Source organism: Pundamilia nyererei, unplaced genomic scaffold (assembly GCF_000239375.1).
Source record: "Pundamilia nyererei isolate P.nyererei 1_Seehausen unplaced genomic scaffold, PunNye1.0 scaffold00028, whole genome shotgun sequence".
Taxonomy (NCBI): domain Eukaryota; kingdom Metazoa; phylum Chordata; class Actinopteri; order Cichliformes; family Cichlidae; genus Pundamilia; species Pundamilia nyererei.
The window spans coordinates 2744860-2764329 of record NW_005187429.1 but is presented as its reverse complement, the minus strand read 5'-3'; the positions used below and the strand labels follow the sequence as shown (position 1 = coordinate 2764329).

Sequence of the window (19470 nt, the reverse complement as noted above, 5' to 3'; positions counted from 1 at the left end):
ACGCAGTGTTAAATTACTTTGCAATCGTGCTGTAAGAAAAATTAAAGAAAAAAAAAAGAAGCCCAAAACAAGGTAAACTTAAAAAGACCCCGAAATGGAAGCGGAGCAAACGAGTGCTTCTAATAATAACAACAACAACTAACACATAACACAGGGCCATGCAGGAGCTAGGAGCCTACAACTGCCTGGGTCACATACCAATGTGTAAATCCTTCATAAACGAGTGAAAACTTTGTGCAATTTTCTACTCTCCAGAAAAAAAACAAAACAAAAACACAAAAACTGTTACGTTTCTACAGAAAAAAAAAAGATAAATTGGAGCATGTTTGGCAGGTTAGGCAGAGGCATGAGGAGTGCGAGAGGGAGAAGATGAAGGGGAAGAGGAAAAGTGGCACAGCAGGGAGGATTTCTCCCACAGTGAGCCTGAAGAGACTCGAAGATACACAGCAAAAGACCACATGCCTGCGCCCATCCCATGCTTTCACTTTCCGCGGTGGTTAACAAGTGAGAGCACGTGTCATGAGAAAAGATCCGACAATTAGATCACAAGGAAGGCTGGGAGTGTGGGGGGGAGGGAGTCACTGGTTTCCAATAAAGGGAAACTGGCACGCAGAGTTTAGGGGGAGAGTGTAGACGGCCCGGGGGGTTAGAGGGTCGACAGAGAGAGCGAGAAGGGGCTGGGGAGGGCTCAAGAGTGGTTAGGCCCTCTCAGTGCATCGGCTCCTCCTGGGAGGGCGAGTTGTCTGGCTGATTGAGCGAAGCCTCAGCGGTTGGAGAATCACCGCCGTCCTGGATGCCGGTCTCACTAGTGGATGGTGATGGGGTCATCTTGGTCTGAGGCAGGAGGAAAGAAAACAACGTAGGTTTTACTCTGATGGAATTACAGCTACTAGAACAGAGAGCACACACCAGCATCTGTGCAACCAATGAAATGAATCTCACTTTGATCCGCTGACTTTGATCAGGCCTCGTTTATTAGGCTGTGGCAACATTTAATGTTTAAAATAAAGGAATATTTAAGTGAAGCCATCACCTTTTAAAAAAGCAGCACTGAGAGCGCGCTCAGCTTTAAGATAATTAACTCAACTTAAAATGTTTGTTTTACGGCTCTGCACGCTAAATCCCAAGATCAAAGATTTTCTGCAGCATTAAACTCGTCACATTTAATGCAATATGTTGCATTTTACTGCTATATTTTTATAATCCCTGCATATTTTTAACCCTCATTTTATGATCATCGTCTGACAACTTCTCAGATTTGAGGCACTCGGGGGGATCATTTTATGTGAGTGTGCACAGAAGCTGTGCTTCATATCCTTTGTAGTGGAAGGTGGGATATTTTCTGACTCATCCAGAGCACAGAAATGTGTTTTTCTCATCATCACTAACTTAGACCAGTGCACAGTGGGTCACTAATTGGGATGATGAGATAATTGGGATCCAGCTACCTGCAGTCAGTGATATCTTCTAGGCCCGCTACATAAACAGGACCACTAACATCACCAGATACCCTGCACACCGTCTCATCAAACTCCTGCCATGCGGTAGGAGATACATCGACATTCAGTCACACGCAACCAGGCTGAAAACAGTGATACATGACCCTTAAATTACTCTGGGAACTTATATTGCACAACATTTTTGTGACCTGAATGAGTCAAATAACGTCACAGCTTCCACTACTAAGGATATGAAGGACACTGAATAAAGCTTCATAAAGCTCCTGTACCCCTAGTGCTGGGCCCAAGCCTGGATAAGTGGCAGGACTGATTCAGGGAGGGCATCTGACATCACTTACTGGTTTTTAAGGCCTCGAATTGAGCATTTTGACATCCACTATCTTATTTTTATTATTTAAACCAGACACGTGGAGCAACAGATGGATCTAACTAAGAAACCAAGGACACCGCGTGCTCTCAGAAGCCACAAAGGCTCACTTTAAATCTTGATTAAAAAGCTATTTAAGAGCCGAATTCCTCTTTTCACGAACACTGAAAAGAGAGGACGAACTGAACGCGACCTCATTACTGCGGCGTGACGCCAAAATGCAGTGGGATACAGTTTGTGCGCAGAATAATGGTGCGTTTCTGACTCCTAGCCATTCTACATCCACACAGGCACGTCTGCAGACGGCATCAAGGTCCTTTATCCAGCCGTTACCTTCAGAGTCTCTACTTTCTCCTCAAACGACCTGAAGGTTGGTGCATTTCTGTGAAAGGAAAAAGGCAGAAGACAGAGAGGAGAGAGAAAAAAAAAAAGAAAGATGACTGAAGTTATCAAACATAATCACACCCAGACGAGATGCAGACACGTCTTCCTTTCAAAAGGAAAATAGAGCAGGACACCCACTGCAAGCACAGCCTTTAAAGGTCATGTTATCTGATACTCGATACACACAATGCGGGATTTTCTAAAGTGACCCCATTCTTCTCTGTTCAGCTGAGAAAGTGCTAAGAGGGCTTGTTTTTCATGCAAACACACAAAGGGAATACAGAGCGAAGAGGGCGAGAGGACAGTCTTCCGAAAAGCCTCTCGTGTGCGTGCGCTCTCGAGCTGAACTTTCGGATTCACCGGGAGAAATTTCTGATTATATTTACAGACCAAATAAGAAATAAAGTTCTTTCAAAACCTGGTTACGTGTGTGTGTGTGCCCAGGTTTTGTGAAAGCAGAGCCATATTTAGGGCAGAACATTCTTTCCAAGTGCAGAAAAACAAAAACCAGGCGAGCAGTTTGTGCAGGTGGGCGTTTCCCTGCATCTTCATATTTTCTTCTTCTTTTTTTTTTTTTAGATTTCTGTTAAACCTCTGAGCCTGACGAAACAGCAGCGGCCTGGCGGAGCGAGATTATTAAAGCTGCAGCTTCACTGATAGCAGATAAAGTGGCTTTCACCAGCGGTCTCTCGGTATTATTAGGGTACGCTGTCAGGCCTTATTTTATTTAACAGGAAACACGCTCTCTGTCTGTCTACTGCCGCCCACAGACACTGAGCAGCCTCCAACATTCACACGAACTGGTTCGGGTTCTCTTACCTCATGACGGGCATGCTAGCCGAGTGCTGCAATGACTTTACGCTATCCGACAGCGTTATTGAGGAGAAAAGAAGGAAGTGTTAGTGGTCATGTTAGCACAGCAGCAGCAGAGCGTGCACAGAGCGAGAGAGCACAACATACAGCACAAACCCTCGTTTATTCTACCGAGTGCATAAATCCTATAAATCCCACTTTATCCAATTAAGATTGATTGTGTATTAACACAGCGGGTACGTGTTAATCCTGCGAGTTATGGGTGAGTATCATGTCATCAAACGCACGCACACACAAAAGGACAACACATGCACACACACACACACCCTTCTGACCCCTGTCGGGCCCTCAGTAGCCCCCACCCCCCCATGGCAACCAGCCCCGAGTCTTTGAGGCTGCTCTTCTCAGCACACTGCAGCTTTGAGAGGACTAATAATCTTGTTTGCGGCTCAGTAATCCAGAGAGAAGAAGGATGACAGGGGAGGGGAGACACGCTAAGACACGAGAGGGAGGATCAACAAGAGATACATCTCAAATGCAACAATCTGCTGTTGATTTTTTTTTTAAGCCGGGTTTAATCAGGAATAATTCACAGGAAGTGCTGCGTTTGGTGCTCTGAACGCACAGTTTGACACCTAACCCACCGGGACATATGCCCTTTAATAAGAAGCTGGTCAAAGTGGTGCAACAGGCTAATTAGATTTGAATAAAACACATTAGTGCATAAAAACACCCCTGATTTCAGTTCATTCTGCAGAATTTGATTTAAAAAAAAAACATGCAGGAAAATGTCCAAGTTATTCATGCAAATTGAAATCGATCAGAAGAACGACCCCTGCAGTCCCACATTCAAACACATTTCACAAAGATGGTATGAAAAGAAAAATAAGATTTATTTCTTCTTTAACTGGCCTTAAATAAGTGAGCAGTCTTACCCAACTTTATTAGACGTATAGTGTGACCTGCAAAAGCCAAGCAATGCTGTAAGTTACTAACACTTCTGCTGCTTCTATGCTGATTATCGCACATTTCTCATTTGTTTAACACAAAGAAAGGCAGAATATGAATATACAGGAGATATGGAAGCCACTGCTTATGCTTTAAACAAAGATGTGTTTCATGTGGGCCTGCGGGTGCGTTATGAACGGAAGCAGGCGAGCAGTCTCACACTGCCCCCCAGTTTTAAAGTTGTCACCTTAAAAACATGTCCTGACTCGGAATCTTGTTAAAATGAGTTTTGTTAGTGGTTAGTAAAGAAAGACAGGAGTGTGGTCTCTTAAACGCTGAGGAAGGACAGAAGGAAAAGAGCCCGCTACAGGAACACATTTCTATCACATGTGATATGATGGACAGGTGCAGCACAGCGGAGCCATTTTTACTGTGGCTTTTCAAAGGATTACAAAATATGATTCGCTGACATCTCCCCGTCTGACTCACCTGACATCCTCGAGCTTCCGGGTGATGGCTGAGCCCATATTTGTGAAAGCTGCTGTAGCCTTCAGACTCGCCTGAGACAGAGTTTCAGAAGTCCTCCTATAGCTGAAACAGAGAGAGAGAAAAAGGAGTGATGGGCGGCCAAAAAAAAAAAAAAAAGGATATGAGTGTGATGAAAAGAGACTGAAGGATCAAAGCCGGAAGAGACACGTGAAGGTCAGAAGTAAACTTCAGTGTCTTTTTCATTTTAAAGAAAAGCCGGAGAGCATCAGAATGCTGCTCATTTCCTTCAATGTGAATCCCATCGAACCATTTCAAACAGGCCACAGGCAGCCTGTCAGGAGCACTGACAGCTTTCTCGTTCAGCGCAAAAAGAGCGTTTTCTCCACAGCGCTGACAGTTATCCGTATTTTCAGAGCAATTAGAGAAAGCGTGCAGGGTTGATGCATAAGAAAGCTCTCGATCAGGACGGGAAAAGGACAAAAATACTACAAAAAGTCTTTAGCAAACGCTTTCAGCCGGCTGACATGAAGGCATCGTGAAAAGCGCGCAGCTCAGTACTTACGCAGTGGATGTAGTGACCTCCTGCCAGGTTTTGGTGATGTTCTGTTTCAGCTCATTAAGAGGAGTGATGCCCAGCTTCCTCTTAATTTCAGCCAGCTGCTTGTCTTTGGATGCCAGCACCTGGGACAGAGTCTGGATCTCATCTTCGACCTACACACACACACACACACACACACACACACACACACACGCGCACACGGACGTCATATTTGATTCTACATATAAATCTGTACCCCAACATGTAAAGTCTGGCTCATCCAGTATTTGCCATTATAAAAAGATCCAAATTCAAAACACATTTTTTTCCAGGTCATAAAACTCCACCATTGTTTAACCGCATGACCGTGGCGACATTTCCAATTTATTTGGAGCCAGTCCCCACAAACACCAACGTTCTGCTGTTACAAATACAAATTATCTCATTAAATCTGCAGTAAATACATTCGACAAATGAGCCGTTTGATCAAAATACTTTAAATCGACTGAACAGAATGACTGTTCTCCAAATAACTCGTTAAAAAAAAAATTATTATTTGAGCCTTTTAGCCTTTATCTGATAGAGGCGGACAGGACAGCATGGAGCCAGAGAGGGCGGGTGACAGGCCGCAGCAAAGGCCCTGAGGCTGAATCGAACCCAGGCAGCTGCAGAGAGGACCGAGCCGTTAGTACACGGGTCACACGCGCCACCAGGTGAGGTCCTGGAGCAACAACATTCAGCTGTTTTAAATAGCTGTGAACCGTTTTTTAAGTGAAAAGGCCTGAACTTAGCTTCTCAGTGGTTAAAGAGCATGGCATGTTCCCCCATGCGTGGGTTCTCTCTGGGTACTCTGGCTTCCTCCCACAGTCCATCCTGTCAGGTTAACTGATTATCCCAAACTGGGAGCGTGAATGTTTACCTCGCTCAGACCAACATCTCTTCTATTAAATCTTTGACCCCTCCTGACCTTAGCCAGCTCCTCCTGCAGCTCCTGACGCTCTTCCTCTGTCAAGTCGGGCGTTGTTGAGGACGCAGCGCCAACAGACGTCACTGCATCCTCTCCCACCTCTGGGGCCGAGTCCGGATGGCCCTGGGAACCTGGGAGGTAAAAAAAGAAAAGAAAGAAAGAAAAGAAAACAATGTTTTTGACTCAGCAAGAAGTGCAAAATTTAATGAAGTGATCTCTTTCTAAAGATAAACAGACATGTCTGGTGATTTAACATGTGACAGAGATTAAGAAGTGAAGCTTTCCACAATTCTTCCTGCACAGACCAGCTATACCATCTCCCTCACACACACGGCATATAGAGTACAAACTTGTCTTGGATGTTGATGACTCTGACAGAGCTGTGCTCAGCAGGAACAAGAGCGCATCAATAATACAAAGAACTTTCTAGATGGAGACATCCTCGGCTCAGACAGTGTGAGAGGAGTTGTTGTTGGGATCTGTGAAACAAAAGTACGACACCCAATAACGATGTTCTGGGCCAGAAGTGAGCTGGAATAGGGGAAACAAAAATCTCTCCCTGAGGTCATTTTTTTTTTTTTTTGGTATCTAGTCAAATTATTTCAAGGAAGTTAAAGTATAGACGCAAAACCCAAAATAGGAGAGTATGAAAAAAAAAAAAAAGGAAAAAGGGGAAACCCCAGAGCTGAATAACTCAGTGTGAGGGGAAGAATACAAGAAAAAGGAACTGCTGGAGTGAACTTCATACATATACAGTGTTGTTACCTCAGCGTGGAGGCAGAACCATCACACAAAACAGAGAAGAGTGTAAGTTTCATTAAAGCGTTGGCTCAACCTAACGAGTAAGAGAATTTGGCCATGTGCAATTTTCTCAGCAGACTGGGGTTGTAATAATTATGTAATAACAGTGAAATATATGTAATAGTGCAAGAGTGAAATGAAGACATCAGGTGCAGCTTCTGTGTATTTGCAGCTGCTTATTATTATTCAGGATTTAAAAAGAAAAAGTGCATTTGAAGGTGGTCGCGTAAGCAGCCAATCATTATAGTTTGACCTGTTCACTGCATGAATATAGGAAATGTTCCTCTCAGTGACTGAGCTGTCCCCCAGCTGGGGTCAGGATTTGGCATAAACAGCAAAACGCACAACATCATTTTAGCCGGTGATATATTTTGTTTCCACACGGAGGCTGCGGTGAAACGCGCAATCTCGCCAAAAGGAATGGTACTTGAAATACATCTTCATCTCCAGCCTCCTCCTCCCACTTCATTCCAAATACTGAGAACACCCTTTCTCTCTTTCAATGCGGACCACTGTGAAGACGTGAGATGGAGACAGAAAAAAGAGAAGAAAAAAAATAACTAAAAAATAATCACATAAATCTAGCAGTGCACACTCCCACAAAGACAGCGGGATTGCCTCACGCCGTCTGGAGAGCCGTTAATGAAATAACGTTCCTCTGCCTTCAAAACACACATTATTATCACGAGCTGAGGGAGCCGTGCCATTAATTGCTTCTCCTTTTACATTTAATTAACGCCAGGGGACAAGGCGAGCGGATTGGACACCTCGCAAGTGCAAATATTTATATGTCAAAACACGCTTTGGCGAGAGAAGTGAATCCGAGGCAAATTGTTTCGACGAGGAAACGGAGATGGGCATTATGGTAATCAGGCAAAAAGAACCACAGAGGAAATTCTCATTTAGCCCTCAGTCCTGAAACCACCCCCTCTGTTCCTGTGGGGTGTTTCACTTCATCTGCCCTTAAGCGCTTTTCCACTCTCTTTTGAATTTACCCCCCTCTTCTTTCTACTAGTGATACAGCACTGACACCATATATGCAGACAAATCTGCGTACTACAACATCACAATTTTGCAATAGACACTTCCTGTTATAACGGCTGTGCTTCAGCCAGATAAAGAAAAAAATAAGACACCACCCTTTTTTTGTAAATTTTAGTACACATGATGTTTTGATAACCTACAATATGCTGCTCAGGAACTCATTTTCTTCAAGCACATCGGGTTATGTAAAATTCTGGGCACCTCTGTAAATGTCTTGTAGGTGTGTTTCCATCAGTAGGTGCTAAGAGCATGAGAGGGGGAAAAAAAGAAACAAAGGGAGAGTCAGAGAGAGAAACAAATAGAGAAGTTTATATGCGAGTGTAGGCAGAAGTTTGGCTTGCGACATCAAACTGCATACTCACCCACATCCCTGCCCAACCTCTATGGTTTGAGTTCATTTCCTCTTAACAATCCTGCCCTATGAGCACCCAACTGTGTGTCTGTCAGTACTGTAGCAACGACGAAGACGTGCACTTAAATAGAGACCACGAGCTTTTTGATTGTCCCTCTTTTCCTGTGATAAGCGATAAGCAGCGAGGTCGCCTAGTCATCGGATAGCGGTAACCACGCTAATGCAGCTTTCATAAAGGGCCAGACGACACACCAATAAACATGGAAATCAATAAAGTTGTATTACACAACCAGAATGTTACGAAAGAATAAGATAAGAATGACAGTGTGCATAGGAAGCTATTTGTTCACCTTAATGGGCTCTATTGTCTCATTTGAGTTATATCAAACTCAATCCTTACACACTTTTGTGTGTGTGTCTGCACACAAACAGCTCCAAACATGACGAGGAACATCCTTTAAGATTTTCCATCTCTCCCTCTCTCTCTGTGTCAAACTTATTCTCATAAATACGACCTACCTCAAACGCCTCATGGAAATTTCATCAAATTTGCACAGAGATTTAATTGGACTCAAGAGGGAATTAATACTGGTAGTCAAAGGTTAAAGGTCATCGAGCACACTGTCAACCATAACCAATTAGAAGGAAATTTAGCATAAATGCTCAGCAGGGTAAAATGACGACATTTAATATAAAAGCGGCAACTTGACTGATACGTGCGGTTTTCTCTGACATTGTGGTGCCTAAAATATTGGCCACCTTATTATGTAAACAAACACGCAAGCGAACACAACAGGAAATGTGACAGTCAGCGATCCGGATACCTACAATCAAAACTCTCCTCTTAAGGAAATACTTAGAATTAGAGCTTGTATTAAAAGAAGCATCCAGCTGCGTCGAGGCACTAAACCCATTCTGTGTTATTTGCAACTTTCAACAGTGCTAGCGTTAAAGAACATGCGGCATAAAAACCTCAGCATGAACAGAAACTACGAGGACCTGGGAACACTAAGACACATGGAGCGCGCACACAGCCAGGGTCGTGGCAAGGAACAGAGGAAGATGAGGAATTTAATTCACAACAACAGGTGACAACAGGAGGAAACACAGCTGGAACTAATCTGAGTAACAGAACAGGAGAAGCAAAACTGAGCATAACACACATGAGACGAGGCACCGTCAAAATAAAACAGGAAGTGACATACACATGGCGACCCAGACGAGGACATGAAAGCTTGACAGTAGGACAGGAGGTAAACGGACACGGAAGCACGTGGCAGAGTGGGGAGACAAAGAACGTGGAAACAGGTACAGGAGACAGAACATAGAGACGCAGACTATGACCAACGGGACATGACAACAAGACTGACATCCACAGGAGACACCGAGGACAGAACACAGGGACGAGACATGAAAGGAAACTAATATCAGACTCAGAGACTCTAGAAAGAACCAAACTCAAGACTAAACCGTACAAAACTAAAACTCTTAATCATCTTCATGACGCAAAGGAAAGAATAATGAATTCACACAAAACTTGAAATCCTGGCTCACAGACCCAGGTACCATGACAACAGGAGGTTCCTACCGCAGCTGAATGAGTCTGTAATGGGAGGAATGATGGTTGGGGAACAGATGATGAACACTGCTGCCTGTGAGAACTCGTTGGAAAGGCTTAATTGTAAAAATGAGACAAAATCAAAGCATAACTCGATATGGACAGTCTGTACTGGACGTTGCAAAAATGTAACCCAATAACTTATGGTACAAACTGTGTATCTCACTCTGTGTCCGTCTTGTTCTGTCTTTTTCTGTTTATATCTAACTCAATTGGATAAATGTTCAAAGACGGCGTGATAAAGAGCTGAAAAACTTTAAACTACTGCAGCGAATACTTCTCTTTTTCCCCAAAACAGAGAAACGGACAGTTTTACAGTCATTGCATCCTTATTTTCTACATTTCTAGGAAAAAGAAGGAAAACGCGGCGCGCCGTGTGGTACAGCAGCATAATTATGACTGAAGTTTAAAGAGTTATGATGGTCTGAAATCAACACTGTCTGAGATCTAGAAACATCTAAATTGAGAGAATGCTGTCATACGCATCGCCGACAATCATCATTTGTTCCCTCCCCCTCCAGTTTGTGCCCCCACCCCAAATTCTTCCTGTTCAATGAACCAAACCCATGTTTTGTCTTTTTATCCAGCAAGCGCGCACACACACACACACACACACACGCGAAAAACACACACCCTTCACTCGGCCTCTCCCTTCTCTCCTTGTGATTACCTCTGGTTTTGATAGCTGGCGAGCTGGGCGGTGTGTCGCTTAAGGCTGGGGAGAGGTAGAGATAGCTGGTGTTGACTCCTTGTTCAAAGTCAAACGGAGAGCGGTATTCCTCCAGAGGGTCCATGCTTTATTCTTTACAGCTCTCAGCGTGTTGCCGGCCGGAGCGACTACCACCTCCTTTTTACCAGCACTACCTAAGCAGAGCCAGCCGAGTGCTTATTGCTGATTGTTTGCATGTGACCCAGGCGCGTGCTGCTTGTGTCCGTTTCCTTCTTTACTAGACATGCGGAGACACACTCGAGTGTCCAAGTGTGTGCATGCACAAGGAAGGAGGTTTTGTATCGGCCCTCAGGTAGTCACAAGGTGAGAGTGACTACAGTGATGCCAATTTCTAAATATCGGTTTCTGTTTTGGGCCAAGGTGTAGTGAGCCCTTTGCTCCTGTCTTGCTGTTAATAAGTTACCTGTCCCCTCAAGCAGCTGTTGTAGCCGGCTCACACACACAGACACACAAAAAACACACCCTCCCACTTCCTCTCCACTATAATCCCAAAGGTCAGTTCTTAGTCCATCCCGCAGACCGTGAGCGCCATCGCTGTCATTTTTGTGTGCTTAGCTGCTGTTGCGATACCGCACGGTACTCCTGTTCCAATACTCTCGGGTTCCGCCGCCAGTTCCCGCCCTCCCTCGCTTCCCAGCCTGTCAATCGAGGAGTACATGAGAGCGACCCCATTTGTGTGGGCCGGTCATGCGATGTGATTGTGTGGGGGCGCATTAGATGAAAAGCATAATCTGCAGTGTCCCAGATTACAGTAAAGCTCTAATCCAGGGTGGACAGTCCAGCTTGAAGCAGCGGTAATGCTAGTCAGCTAGAAAGGAGAAGAGAGGGTGCCAGAGGCTACGCGAAGTGGTAGAGGGAACAAGTGCTAGATTGTGTACTCACACAAACTGCTTGCCACAATGGCATTCTCTGAACTAGAAAGCTCCTGTAATGCAAGACCTTCATCACATGAAAACAAACTCTTTTAATCGAGTTTTTCCTCGCCTGAAAGCAGACTTTTTCTTTTGCATTACGACACGGCACAGAGCTGTGACATAAAGCAGGTATTTAGGCTGCACAAAGAGAGGAAAACATAAGTGCAATCCTTGTCACATTTCAATCAAATGTGCAAAAAGCAGCGTAGATGGCAACATATTAGACACTGAAGCTTTCAAGGTTGCGTTGAAAAAGAAAAGCAGCACAAGTTTTATGACGGTGAACGGACAGAATCCCTGAAAGAGCTCGAGAGCATTGTGGAAGGAGGTACAAAACAAACATCGGCTAGTTTAAACAGAGTGAAGCCGACTCAAAGCAAGATCATATACTGAGTTTTTACTGGTTTGAAACTGAGGTCTGGGGGTTATCAGCTCAGTTACTCACCTAGTAATTTACCTTTAGTTAACAGACGTGTCAGACGAAGGCTTTCCTGTTAGTTCTGGACATTTAATAATCAAAAATGTATTTTATATTTAAGCAAATGTGCAGGGGGGGGGGCTATCCAGGCAATCACAGGGAAAACAGAAAGGGTTATATCAAACCCCTCTTTAAAGAAATGCATTCAAATATATTTCAATTACTACCCTGATGATTTTCCTTTGGGGAAAGCCCAAAACGCTTCAGTAGATTTACGATTTTTTATTTCTTCCCTGATGTATAATAAGTAATCCCAGCAGACTCAACCACGGATGTAAAATTGCCCTAAAATTACTCGATAACTTTGGAAAGATGTGCTGCAGCACCGGTATCGAGCAGCATTAAAATTGAAGTGGTAAAGATTTAAACTCTGCAAAGGTATCGCTGCGGGGAAAATTAGCACATTAGTACAGAAATGTTCACAGGGAAATTTAAAAACTATGTACATAAATGACGAGCTCCCTTCAGGCCTGTGCAGCCACCATTCTTCTGTGCAGAAAGCCAGACGTGCATGTCTGCTTGATCCTCTCCAGGAAATGCCTTACATTTAGAGAGAAGGAGCGGTGCTCTCCTGAAAGTATTGAAACACTAGGGGACAAATTCCACGATTAACTAGAGTCAAAAAAAAAAAGTTGACATTTTTTCCTCCTACATATTTTGCACAACTCAACATTTGAGTCTCTTTAAATCAGTACCTGTGGATAAAGTTAAACACAGCAAGGAAACTCTTATTGAAAAAAAAAAGAAAAAGTCTTTGATATTAGACCGAACTCATCGAGTTGCTCAGTTTCTGAGGCAGCAAAGCAAATCAACATTTTGCACCTTACTGTAAGATACGAGGCTCTTCTGCAATGCTGTTCTTCTGCGCCTTTTAATCCACAGGCCTGATCCGTTTCCTGCATGTTCACAAGGAAACTCAAATTCTGCCTTCTTAGAATCAAAGGCTGGTTTGTGGGAAAGCCTCCCATGTGAATGTTTGCCCTCTCGTTCTCACTGTAGATGAACGCGCTTTGAGCTACCTGCAGACACTGTGGTGATGTTTTTTGGTTGGTCTGCTGTTTGGTTGGGCAGATAGGAAAACAGTTGAAATCTGCACCAGCAGTAGTGACACGTTTTCCACTTTCAAACAATTTGGAGATCCTATTAAAATCCTCATCAGACTAAAACAAATTTTTTTTTTCCCTAAAGCTCTTGGTCTGATGGCATCCCACACCTTAAAAAGGAAAAATACAAATAAAAAAAAACACAGCACTTGCTGAATAAGCAGGTCATAGTTATGGTCTGATCTCATTTTCAACTGTAAGCAATGTTTCAAAGACATAAACATGCCAACCAGCTGAAATGTGGAAAAAGCCAATAATCTTAATGGGACTTACTTATTTTTCTACTTAACTGTACATCAAAGTGATGAACATGTTCATTTTTTCCATTTGAGGAAAACAGGTGACTAAGAGTAACTCAGTATCAAAGAACCCCCACTATGGCAGCAGAGGTATTACAATGATGGTGACAGGGAGATGATGAGTTTCAATGTAACAGCAAACCCTACAGTACACATGACAAGTCTGTAAAACAAGTTGTTGGTCATATAAGGCTAAATAGCATAACACTACAGCTACACTAGACAGGCTCCACAACACAGCTTTTCTATTTAGCAAGGTCAACCCAGAAGTAACGGCAAACTATCAAGCCTCAACGTGCAAACAACAGTCCAATATAAACGTCTCAGTAAATGTACGAACACATTCTCTTAAAACAGTCTAAATGGTTAGTATTACTGGCACTTCTTTCAAGTACTCCAGCATACAAACAGCCTCCAGTGCTGAGAGTCATTACACATTCGCTTGGCGGCTGCAGGTAATATTTCTCTGGTTTCTGTAACTTTGGGATTTCCTGACAACAGATATTTTCCCCTCTCAACTGGCATTTTATGACATTCCCCACAAGTCAGCCACAACATAAACAATAAGAAATTATGTCCCTCGGCAGGTTTGTTTTTGTGACTTTGCATACTCCCAAAAAGAGGAAGTAGTGTTCACAAAGACTTTGTGGTTCACTTTGTGGAAGCCAGACAAGGGACGGGTAATCAGAAGGAAATGTGAAAGAGCTGAAAGTGATTGTTTCAGGCAGAATGAGCTGAAAGCCTCTATGAGGGTTCGGTTTAGCAGAAATTTTTTTTTTCTTAAACTGGGAAGTCTCAGAATACAAATATAGAGGTAAATATGAATACAAGAGGTCCTCGTTAAGATGCAAGCACAAATACTTTTCTACAAGAATCCTTCTGTACTGAAACGGATCAAACCAGCACACTCATTTTTCTATCTTAGCAAACAGTATCTCTCTCAGCTAGACTGGACAGGCCTCCCAACATGATGAACTCAACATAACTCCCTCCTGATCAGTGGAGCCCCTAATCCATGTGATACTTGTTAAAACAACGTACACAGACACACGTGCACACAAACCAGTACGCTTGTATAGCTATATTATTAAAAATGATGAAAGTCAAGGTCACAAATCAGACATTTTCACAGAATAAGTTCATGCCATTAAAACATCCCATTTGATTTATAAGACAAACAGAAACACAAATCAACCCCTGCCGCGACTGTGACCGTAAACACAAACAAACAGCCATTTTAGAGCGGCTAATGAAGCACAGCGCACGATCAATTACCTTACTATTCAAAGCAGGGCCTGTCACACGATTAGCCTAAACAGGAATCATGAGACATGGATAACTGTGGATACTTTAACTAGGCCCACAAAGCATGAGATGTGCATGATGGGAAGTGGCTACACCTCAGATGGACACCGATACCGTACATGTGCATTCAATCTAGACTCTTGGCTACACGACTTAAGACAAACATGGAGATGAAAGCTGATTAAAGTTAGTCTGACAGGCTGGGGGAAAAAAAAATCTCCTCTCGATCTGTTGCTTAAATGTGAAGCAGCTGCTTGCAGATAGTTAGCGCACAACTGGAAACAACTGAAAACAACTGGAAACAGCTAACCGACCCAGAACACAACTGTACATGAACCATTCAAACTGGAAAAGGGTGTCAATCCTCTCATCCTTCAAACAACGGTAAACACTAAAAATGGGTTGTTTCTCCAAATACAAGGTCTAATGTATGGCAACAGATTGGAAAGGTGTTGTTGTGTGGCCTACTTCCAAAACAGATTCACCATCTTACGTACTCTATTTGCACTACAAATACAGGACATGGTGTATAGAGCAGCACGGTAGTACAGCACATTAAAAAAGTAATGAAACCAAAACTTTCTGCAGTCATTATACATCTTAGCCGGGCTTAAGATGATACCAATAAACGCTAAAAGTTTACGTTTTTCCCTGATTGTGTTACAAAACCTTAACTAACTGAAGTGATGGAGTTTAGATGAAAACAGCAGGTATCGGACAGGAAAAAAGGGTCTGCCAAACCTTCTACTGTCATGTAAGGTACCGATTAAAAGATAATGAAAGCAGGGACAGAAGTAACCTGAAATAAAAAAGACCTTTTGGTTAATTGGGAGTAATAATTTATATCTCTACTGAACTTTCTTTTAAATAGTTTATCAAAGTTTCTGTCTGCAGTCTTTCACTGGAAAATAAACTACCAGGCAGGTGAGAGTGCTGCTTGGCCAAATCTCACAAGTCGGTGAAAAATTCTCCATAAAGCTGTACTGAAAGTAGTGGAATTTATTGACCTTTGAGTTTCTTTTTCGTTCAGTTTAACAGAGCCTGATCACTGCATTTTACTGCTGAAATGTCAAACAATTCAGATAAATATTAAATGCATTGCACTGTGATGTATATATTTAGGTTAAAAGCACCTTTGCCTGAGTATTCTCTCAAACTTCAGATTTTTTGGACCAGCATAAAGTATCTTATACCATATTTGCCAACGTTTTCTTTCAGGCAACTATCAGGTCCACATACAAAGTTTTCAAATAGACAGCTGCTGTTCCCTTTAATCTTTGAAATGAAATGTGCAAACCTGGCGACACCAACGTTCAAAGTTACAGCTTTCAAGGCTACAGCTTCTCGCATACATCAAACCCTTCCAAAAGTCCTTTGAAAATGATCTACGACAGCCATGACTGCTGACAGGTGTATTTCTGAGTAATACTAATGGTTTTGGTAAACACACATCTGGTTTTCACTAAATGGGAGGTCCAGCCCAGACTGACACAGCTTGTAGCCCAATATGACATTTATTGGCATGACTGAAAAAAATCATAGCAAGCCTTTACATAAACACATGCAGTGTTTGCAGCTTTTAAAGTGTGATTTGGCTGTGCTGAATGTATTTCCAGCTCAAACGACCGGATCTGCATTACTGGGGTGGGGATGTTGTTCGTGAGAGACTTCCTCTGACAGCTGAAAGCAGACAGTTGTGCATCGCAGAAATCTAATAACGCCAAAAAATGTTGGCTTCTGCTCCTGATCAATCTCATTAGACCGGTAGCTGAAAAACAACATGGGCTGGTGAACCTGACCACGTCCTTTCTGAACTGATTCAAGCCACAAGCCTGTATGCAGAAAATGAAACAGGCAACATTCAAAACAACAATAAAAGTTAGTCTGGAGTACAAAAACTTTCTACAGTCCTTGACATTGACCTGGAACAATATGACTGAGTGAGAAGGCGTTTAGGTTCAGGCATCTATCAGAGTACCAATAACCTCTTTGTAGTCTATTCAAGCTCTATAAATGTTGATGAACAAATCAAGATTAACAAGATCATAAGGCACATCTGAGTCAACCACAGATTTCACTGAACCTGAGTTTAAGGGGAAAAAAACATTCACTATGGAAAAAATAACATTATACTGCAAGAAAAAGGGAGGACACAAACAGACAAGTTTGTTATCCAAAGATCATCTGCACAGAGACACACAATCAGGGGAGAGCAGACTCCTTTGAGAGGCACCAGTCAGAGCACTCTCCGACCTTGGTCCTGCAAAAAAACCTGTTCACCAAGTTATTTGCAAATGCTTTACCTGAATTACTGTCAAAGGATTGAAACATCTAACCTATGAAACCCTCCCTTAAAATAAATACATAAATAAATAACGTAAAGGGAGATTATTGTATTGAAGCAAGCAAATACTTGTCACTGAGCGGTCTCAACTTCTACGAGGAGGATGCAGGTACAGATGGTAGTAAAATACAGCTACCATACCAAAAGTCTGACCTTGAAACAAACTTGGCTGCCTGTACAGCAGTGCGACTATAAATTCAGAGAGCACAGCAGTTCCTATGATGATATTTAAGGTGATAAAATTACATCTCGAGAGGCAGATCGTTTACTTTTGCTGCCTAGAGAGGTAAACAGACACCACCTCAAGGCTGCAGTAAAGTTAGAGATTGGCAAAGAGTTTCCCCTTTATCTGATAACTATGCAATTTCACTTTCTTGTGATTACTTGTGGTACAGGCCTGTTTTATTGCGATTTTGATGAACAATAGCCTGTAGTGCAAGTGTGCACGGCCTTAAAAGAAATCTGGCATTCACCTTTTTTCAAACTGTGTTTTTTAAGGTCACATGCAAATGACTTATAAAACCACTAAAAGACAAGATATCTAACTGGTGCATCCGCCGCACGCACACAGTGAAAAAACATGTCATGTGGGAAGGGAAAACCCTCCAAAGCATACCACAAGAAACCTTTATGAGCAAAGAGAACCCAGATCAAACAGTTACTAAGATACCATTTACTTAAGGATGTGTTCAGGACCTGCAACTCTAATTCAGGAATGGGCTTCACAAGCGTGGCATTTAAAGCCAAGTAAAGCATTCTTTTCTATTGTGTCCACTGGCAGCAACACAGAAAGTGATGCAGAAACACACCTCATTTCTTCTGATATGGAGAAGCACAAATTATCAATCAGGAACCAGTTACATCAATAATTCTGGTGTTCATACGCAACATTTGTTCTGGCTTTCTCGCTCTGCGTTATTAAAAAGGGAAGAAGAAGAAAAAAAAAACAAAACACACAAAACAACTTTCAACCATCAGAAAATTACTTTTGAGAACCCAGAGGAGGGTGAAGGCTGTTTGTGCTGCAGGGAAATTTGGTCAAAAATTCCAACATGACATTTTAAATGAACAAATAAAACTCAGATGCTTTGCTTCTTTCCACAAGCACTTTAGTGCAAATTAAGTAGAATAAAATAACACAAAGATCAGAGAAGAATGGATCATGCTGTTTATGAGTAAAATCACAAAAAGTTGGACATACAAGCTTTTTTGTGTGCAAATGTGGACTTTTCTGTACTCCAGCAAAGACATATGGACTTGAGACAGGAGCAGTTGTGTTTAAGTACATAAGAGAGCAGAACAGCTGCTTGATAGGAAAGCAAACGTGCAGGAAGAGTAACGAGGTGAAAGACAGAAATGCAGGTAGGATACCTGTGGTTAACTGATAGTGCTATAGTTTGGCACGAGAAAAATCAGCAAAACCCACAACTCACAACCACTTTGGCACAGAATAAGTGTTCGTAAATTTCAAAATAAAACTTTTTTTTCAGTGTAAAAAACCATTTGAAAGAGCATAAGAGCACAGCGTGACTTGTCTGAACTAGTTATAGCAGTGAGCTGTCAAACAGGTGTAACCCATTTTTACAGGCTACGCCGTCAGTTACAAAATATGTTCTTGACTAGTGTTTTACTGCTTTTCTTCACTGCCTGTCAAGGTTTTTAACTCACACAAAAACTGAAATGTGCGTTTATGGTTTCACCTAATAAGTTAATGGGTGGTTAAAAAACAAATTGTGGCGTGACACCGCACTTCCGTGTCATTTTTCTAGAAATCTGTTGCAGTGGTGCTGCTGAAAAAAAGTTATTTTCTTATTCAAATTCTTCAAACTGTTGTCCGTCGCAAAAATAACTCACTTTATTCGTATGGCGAGAGGTAGCATATGCTCTCAACGAACTAACTTGAGTCACAGCACAAAGTTAGCTAGTCCGCTAACTTTTCTCTAAGGAAAAAGTAGTTTTAAAACATCTATTACGACACTGGCACGCGTCGATGATTTAATTACCTTTGTCTGCATCCTCCATTGTCCGTCCAAAGCGTTGTTTCTCGTCGATTTCTACTCAGGGTCCTCAGGTTGTTCACTTTCCTGCTGTGGGTCTTCCTGTTCTCTGCCTCATGTTGCCAGGCAGCCCGCCGTGCGGGGTGGGGTTCGCGGTGACGTCAGCACGCAGCAGTGTAAACAGAAGCAAGCACGTGGATCAAGTTTTAGCCCAACAACAATGCAAAGCTGCGCAACAAGGACACGTCATTACTTGTGTTTCTGTTTTGTTTGTTTGTTTGTTTTTTTACTGTACAACAAGAGTATGTAGCCTATATGTAAAATGTATATATATCTGCAATAGTGTAGTAGTATATATATGTTGTTTTATTTTTTCTTACAGATACAGTGTCAGGTAAAATGCGAAGAAGACTATGACACATGCAAACCTGTTGCTTCTGGTGCCAGTCTCAGGCGGCGACAGTTAAATCAGTTTAAAGAAAAGCCAGTTAAATCGGGCTTTTAAATCATTATCATTTT

General features: G+C 42.4%; 1 protein-coding gene across 3 annotated transcripts; it reads right to left on the bottom strand.

Annotated features, from left to right (window-relative positions):
• Nucleotides 1-688: 688 nt before the first annotated feature.
• Nucleotides 689-19111, bottom strand: tpd52 (tumor protein D52). 3 transcript variants are annotated; one of them, XM_013909661.1, is made up of 7 exons: nucleotides 18958-19111; nucleotides 5967-6097; nucleotides 5024-5172; nucleotides 4462-4563; nucleotides 3031-3072; nucleotides 2161-2209; nucleotides 689-834 (listed from the first exon to the last, which is right to left on the bottom strand). In XM_013909661.1, the coding sequence occupies exons 1-7, from the start codon at nucleotides 18974-18976 to the stop codon at nucleotides 709-711; spliced, it is 618 nt and encodes a 205-aa protein (XP_013765115.1). In that variant the 5' UTR covers nucleotides 18977-19111; the 3' UTR covers nucleotides 689-708. The 3 variants fall into 3 exon arrangements, with proteins under 3 accessions (XP_013765115.1, XP_005728511.1, XP_005728512.1); XM_005728454.2 differs by lacking the exon at nucleotides 18958-19111 and adding an exon at nucleotides 10452-11150; XM_005728455.2 differs by lacking the exons at nucleotides 3031-3072; nucleotides 18958-19111 and adding an exon at nucleotides 10452-11145.
• Nucleotides 19112-19470: the final 359 nt, after the last annotated feature.

What these genes read in the sequence shown, in the direction of transcription:
- tpd52 (XM_005728454.2), bottom strand. Translation starts at nt 10,575, where the DNA reads ATGGACCCTCTGGAGGAATACCGCTCTCCGTTTGACTTTGAACAAGGA. An exon ending in TGCAGGAGGAGCTGGCTAAG is followed by an intron (nt 5,173 to 5,966) that starts GTCAGGAGGGGT and finishes GTGTGTGTGTAG; the next exon opens with GTCGAAGATGAGATCCAGAC. An exon ending in GAGGTCACTACATCCACTGC is followed by an intron (nt 4,564 to 5,023) that starts GTAAGTACTGAG and finishes TCTCTGTTTCAG; the next exon opens with CTATAGGAGGACTTCTGAAA.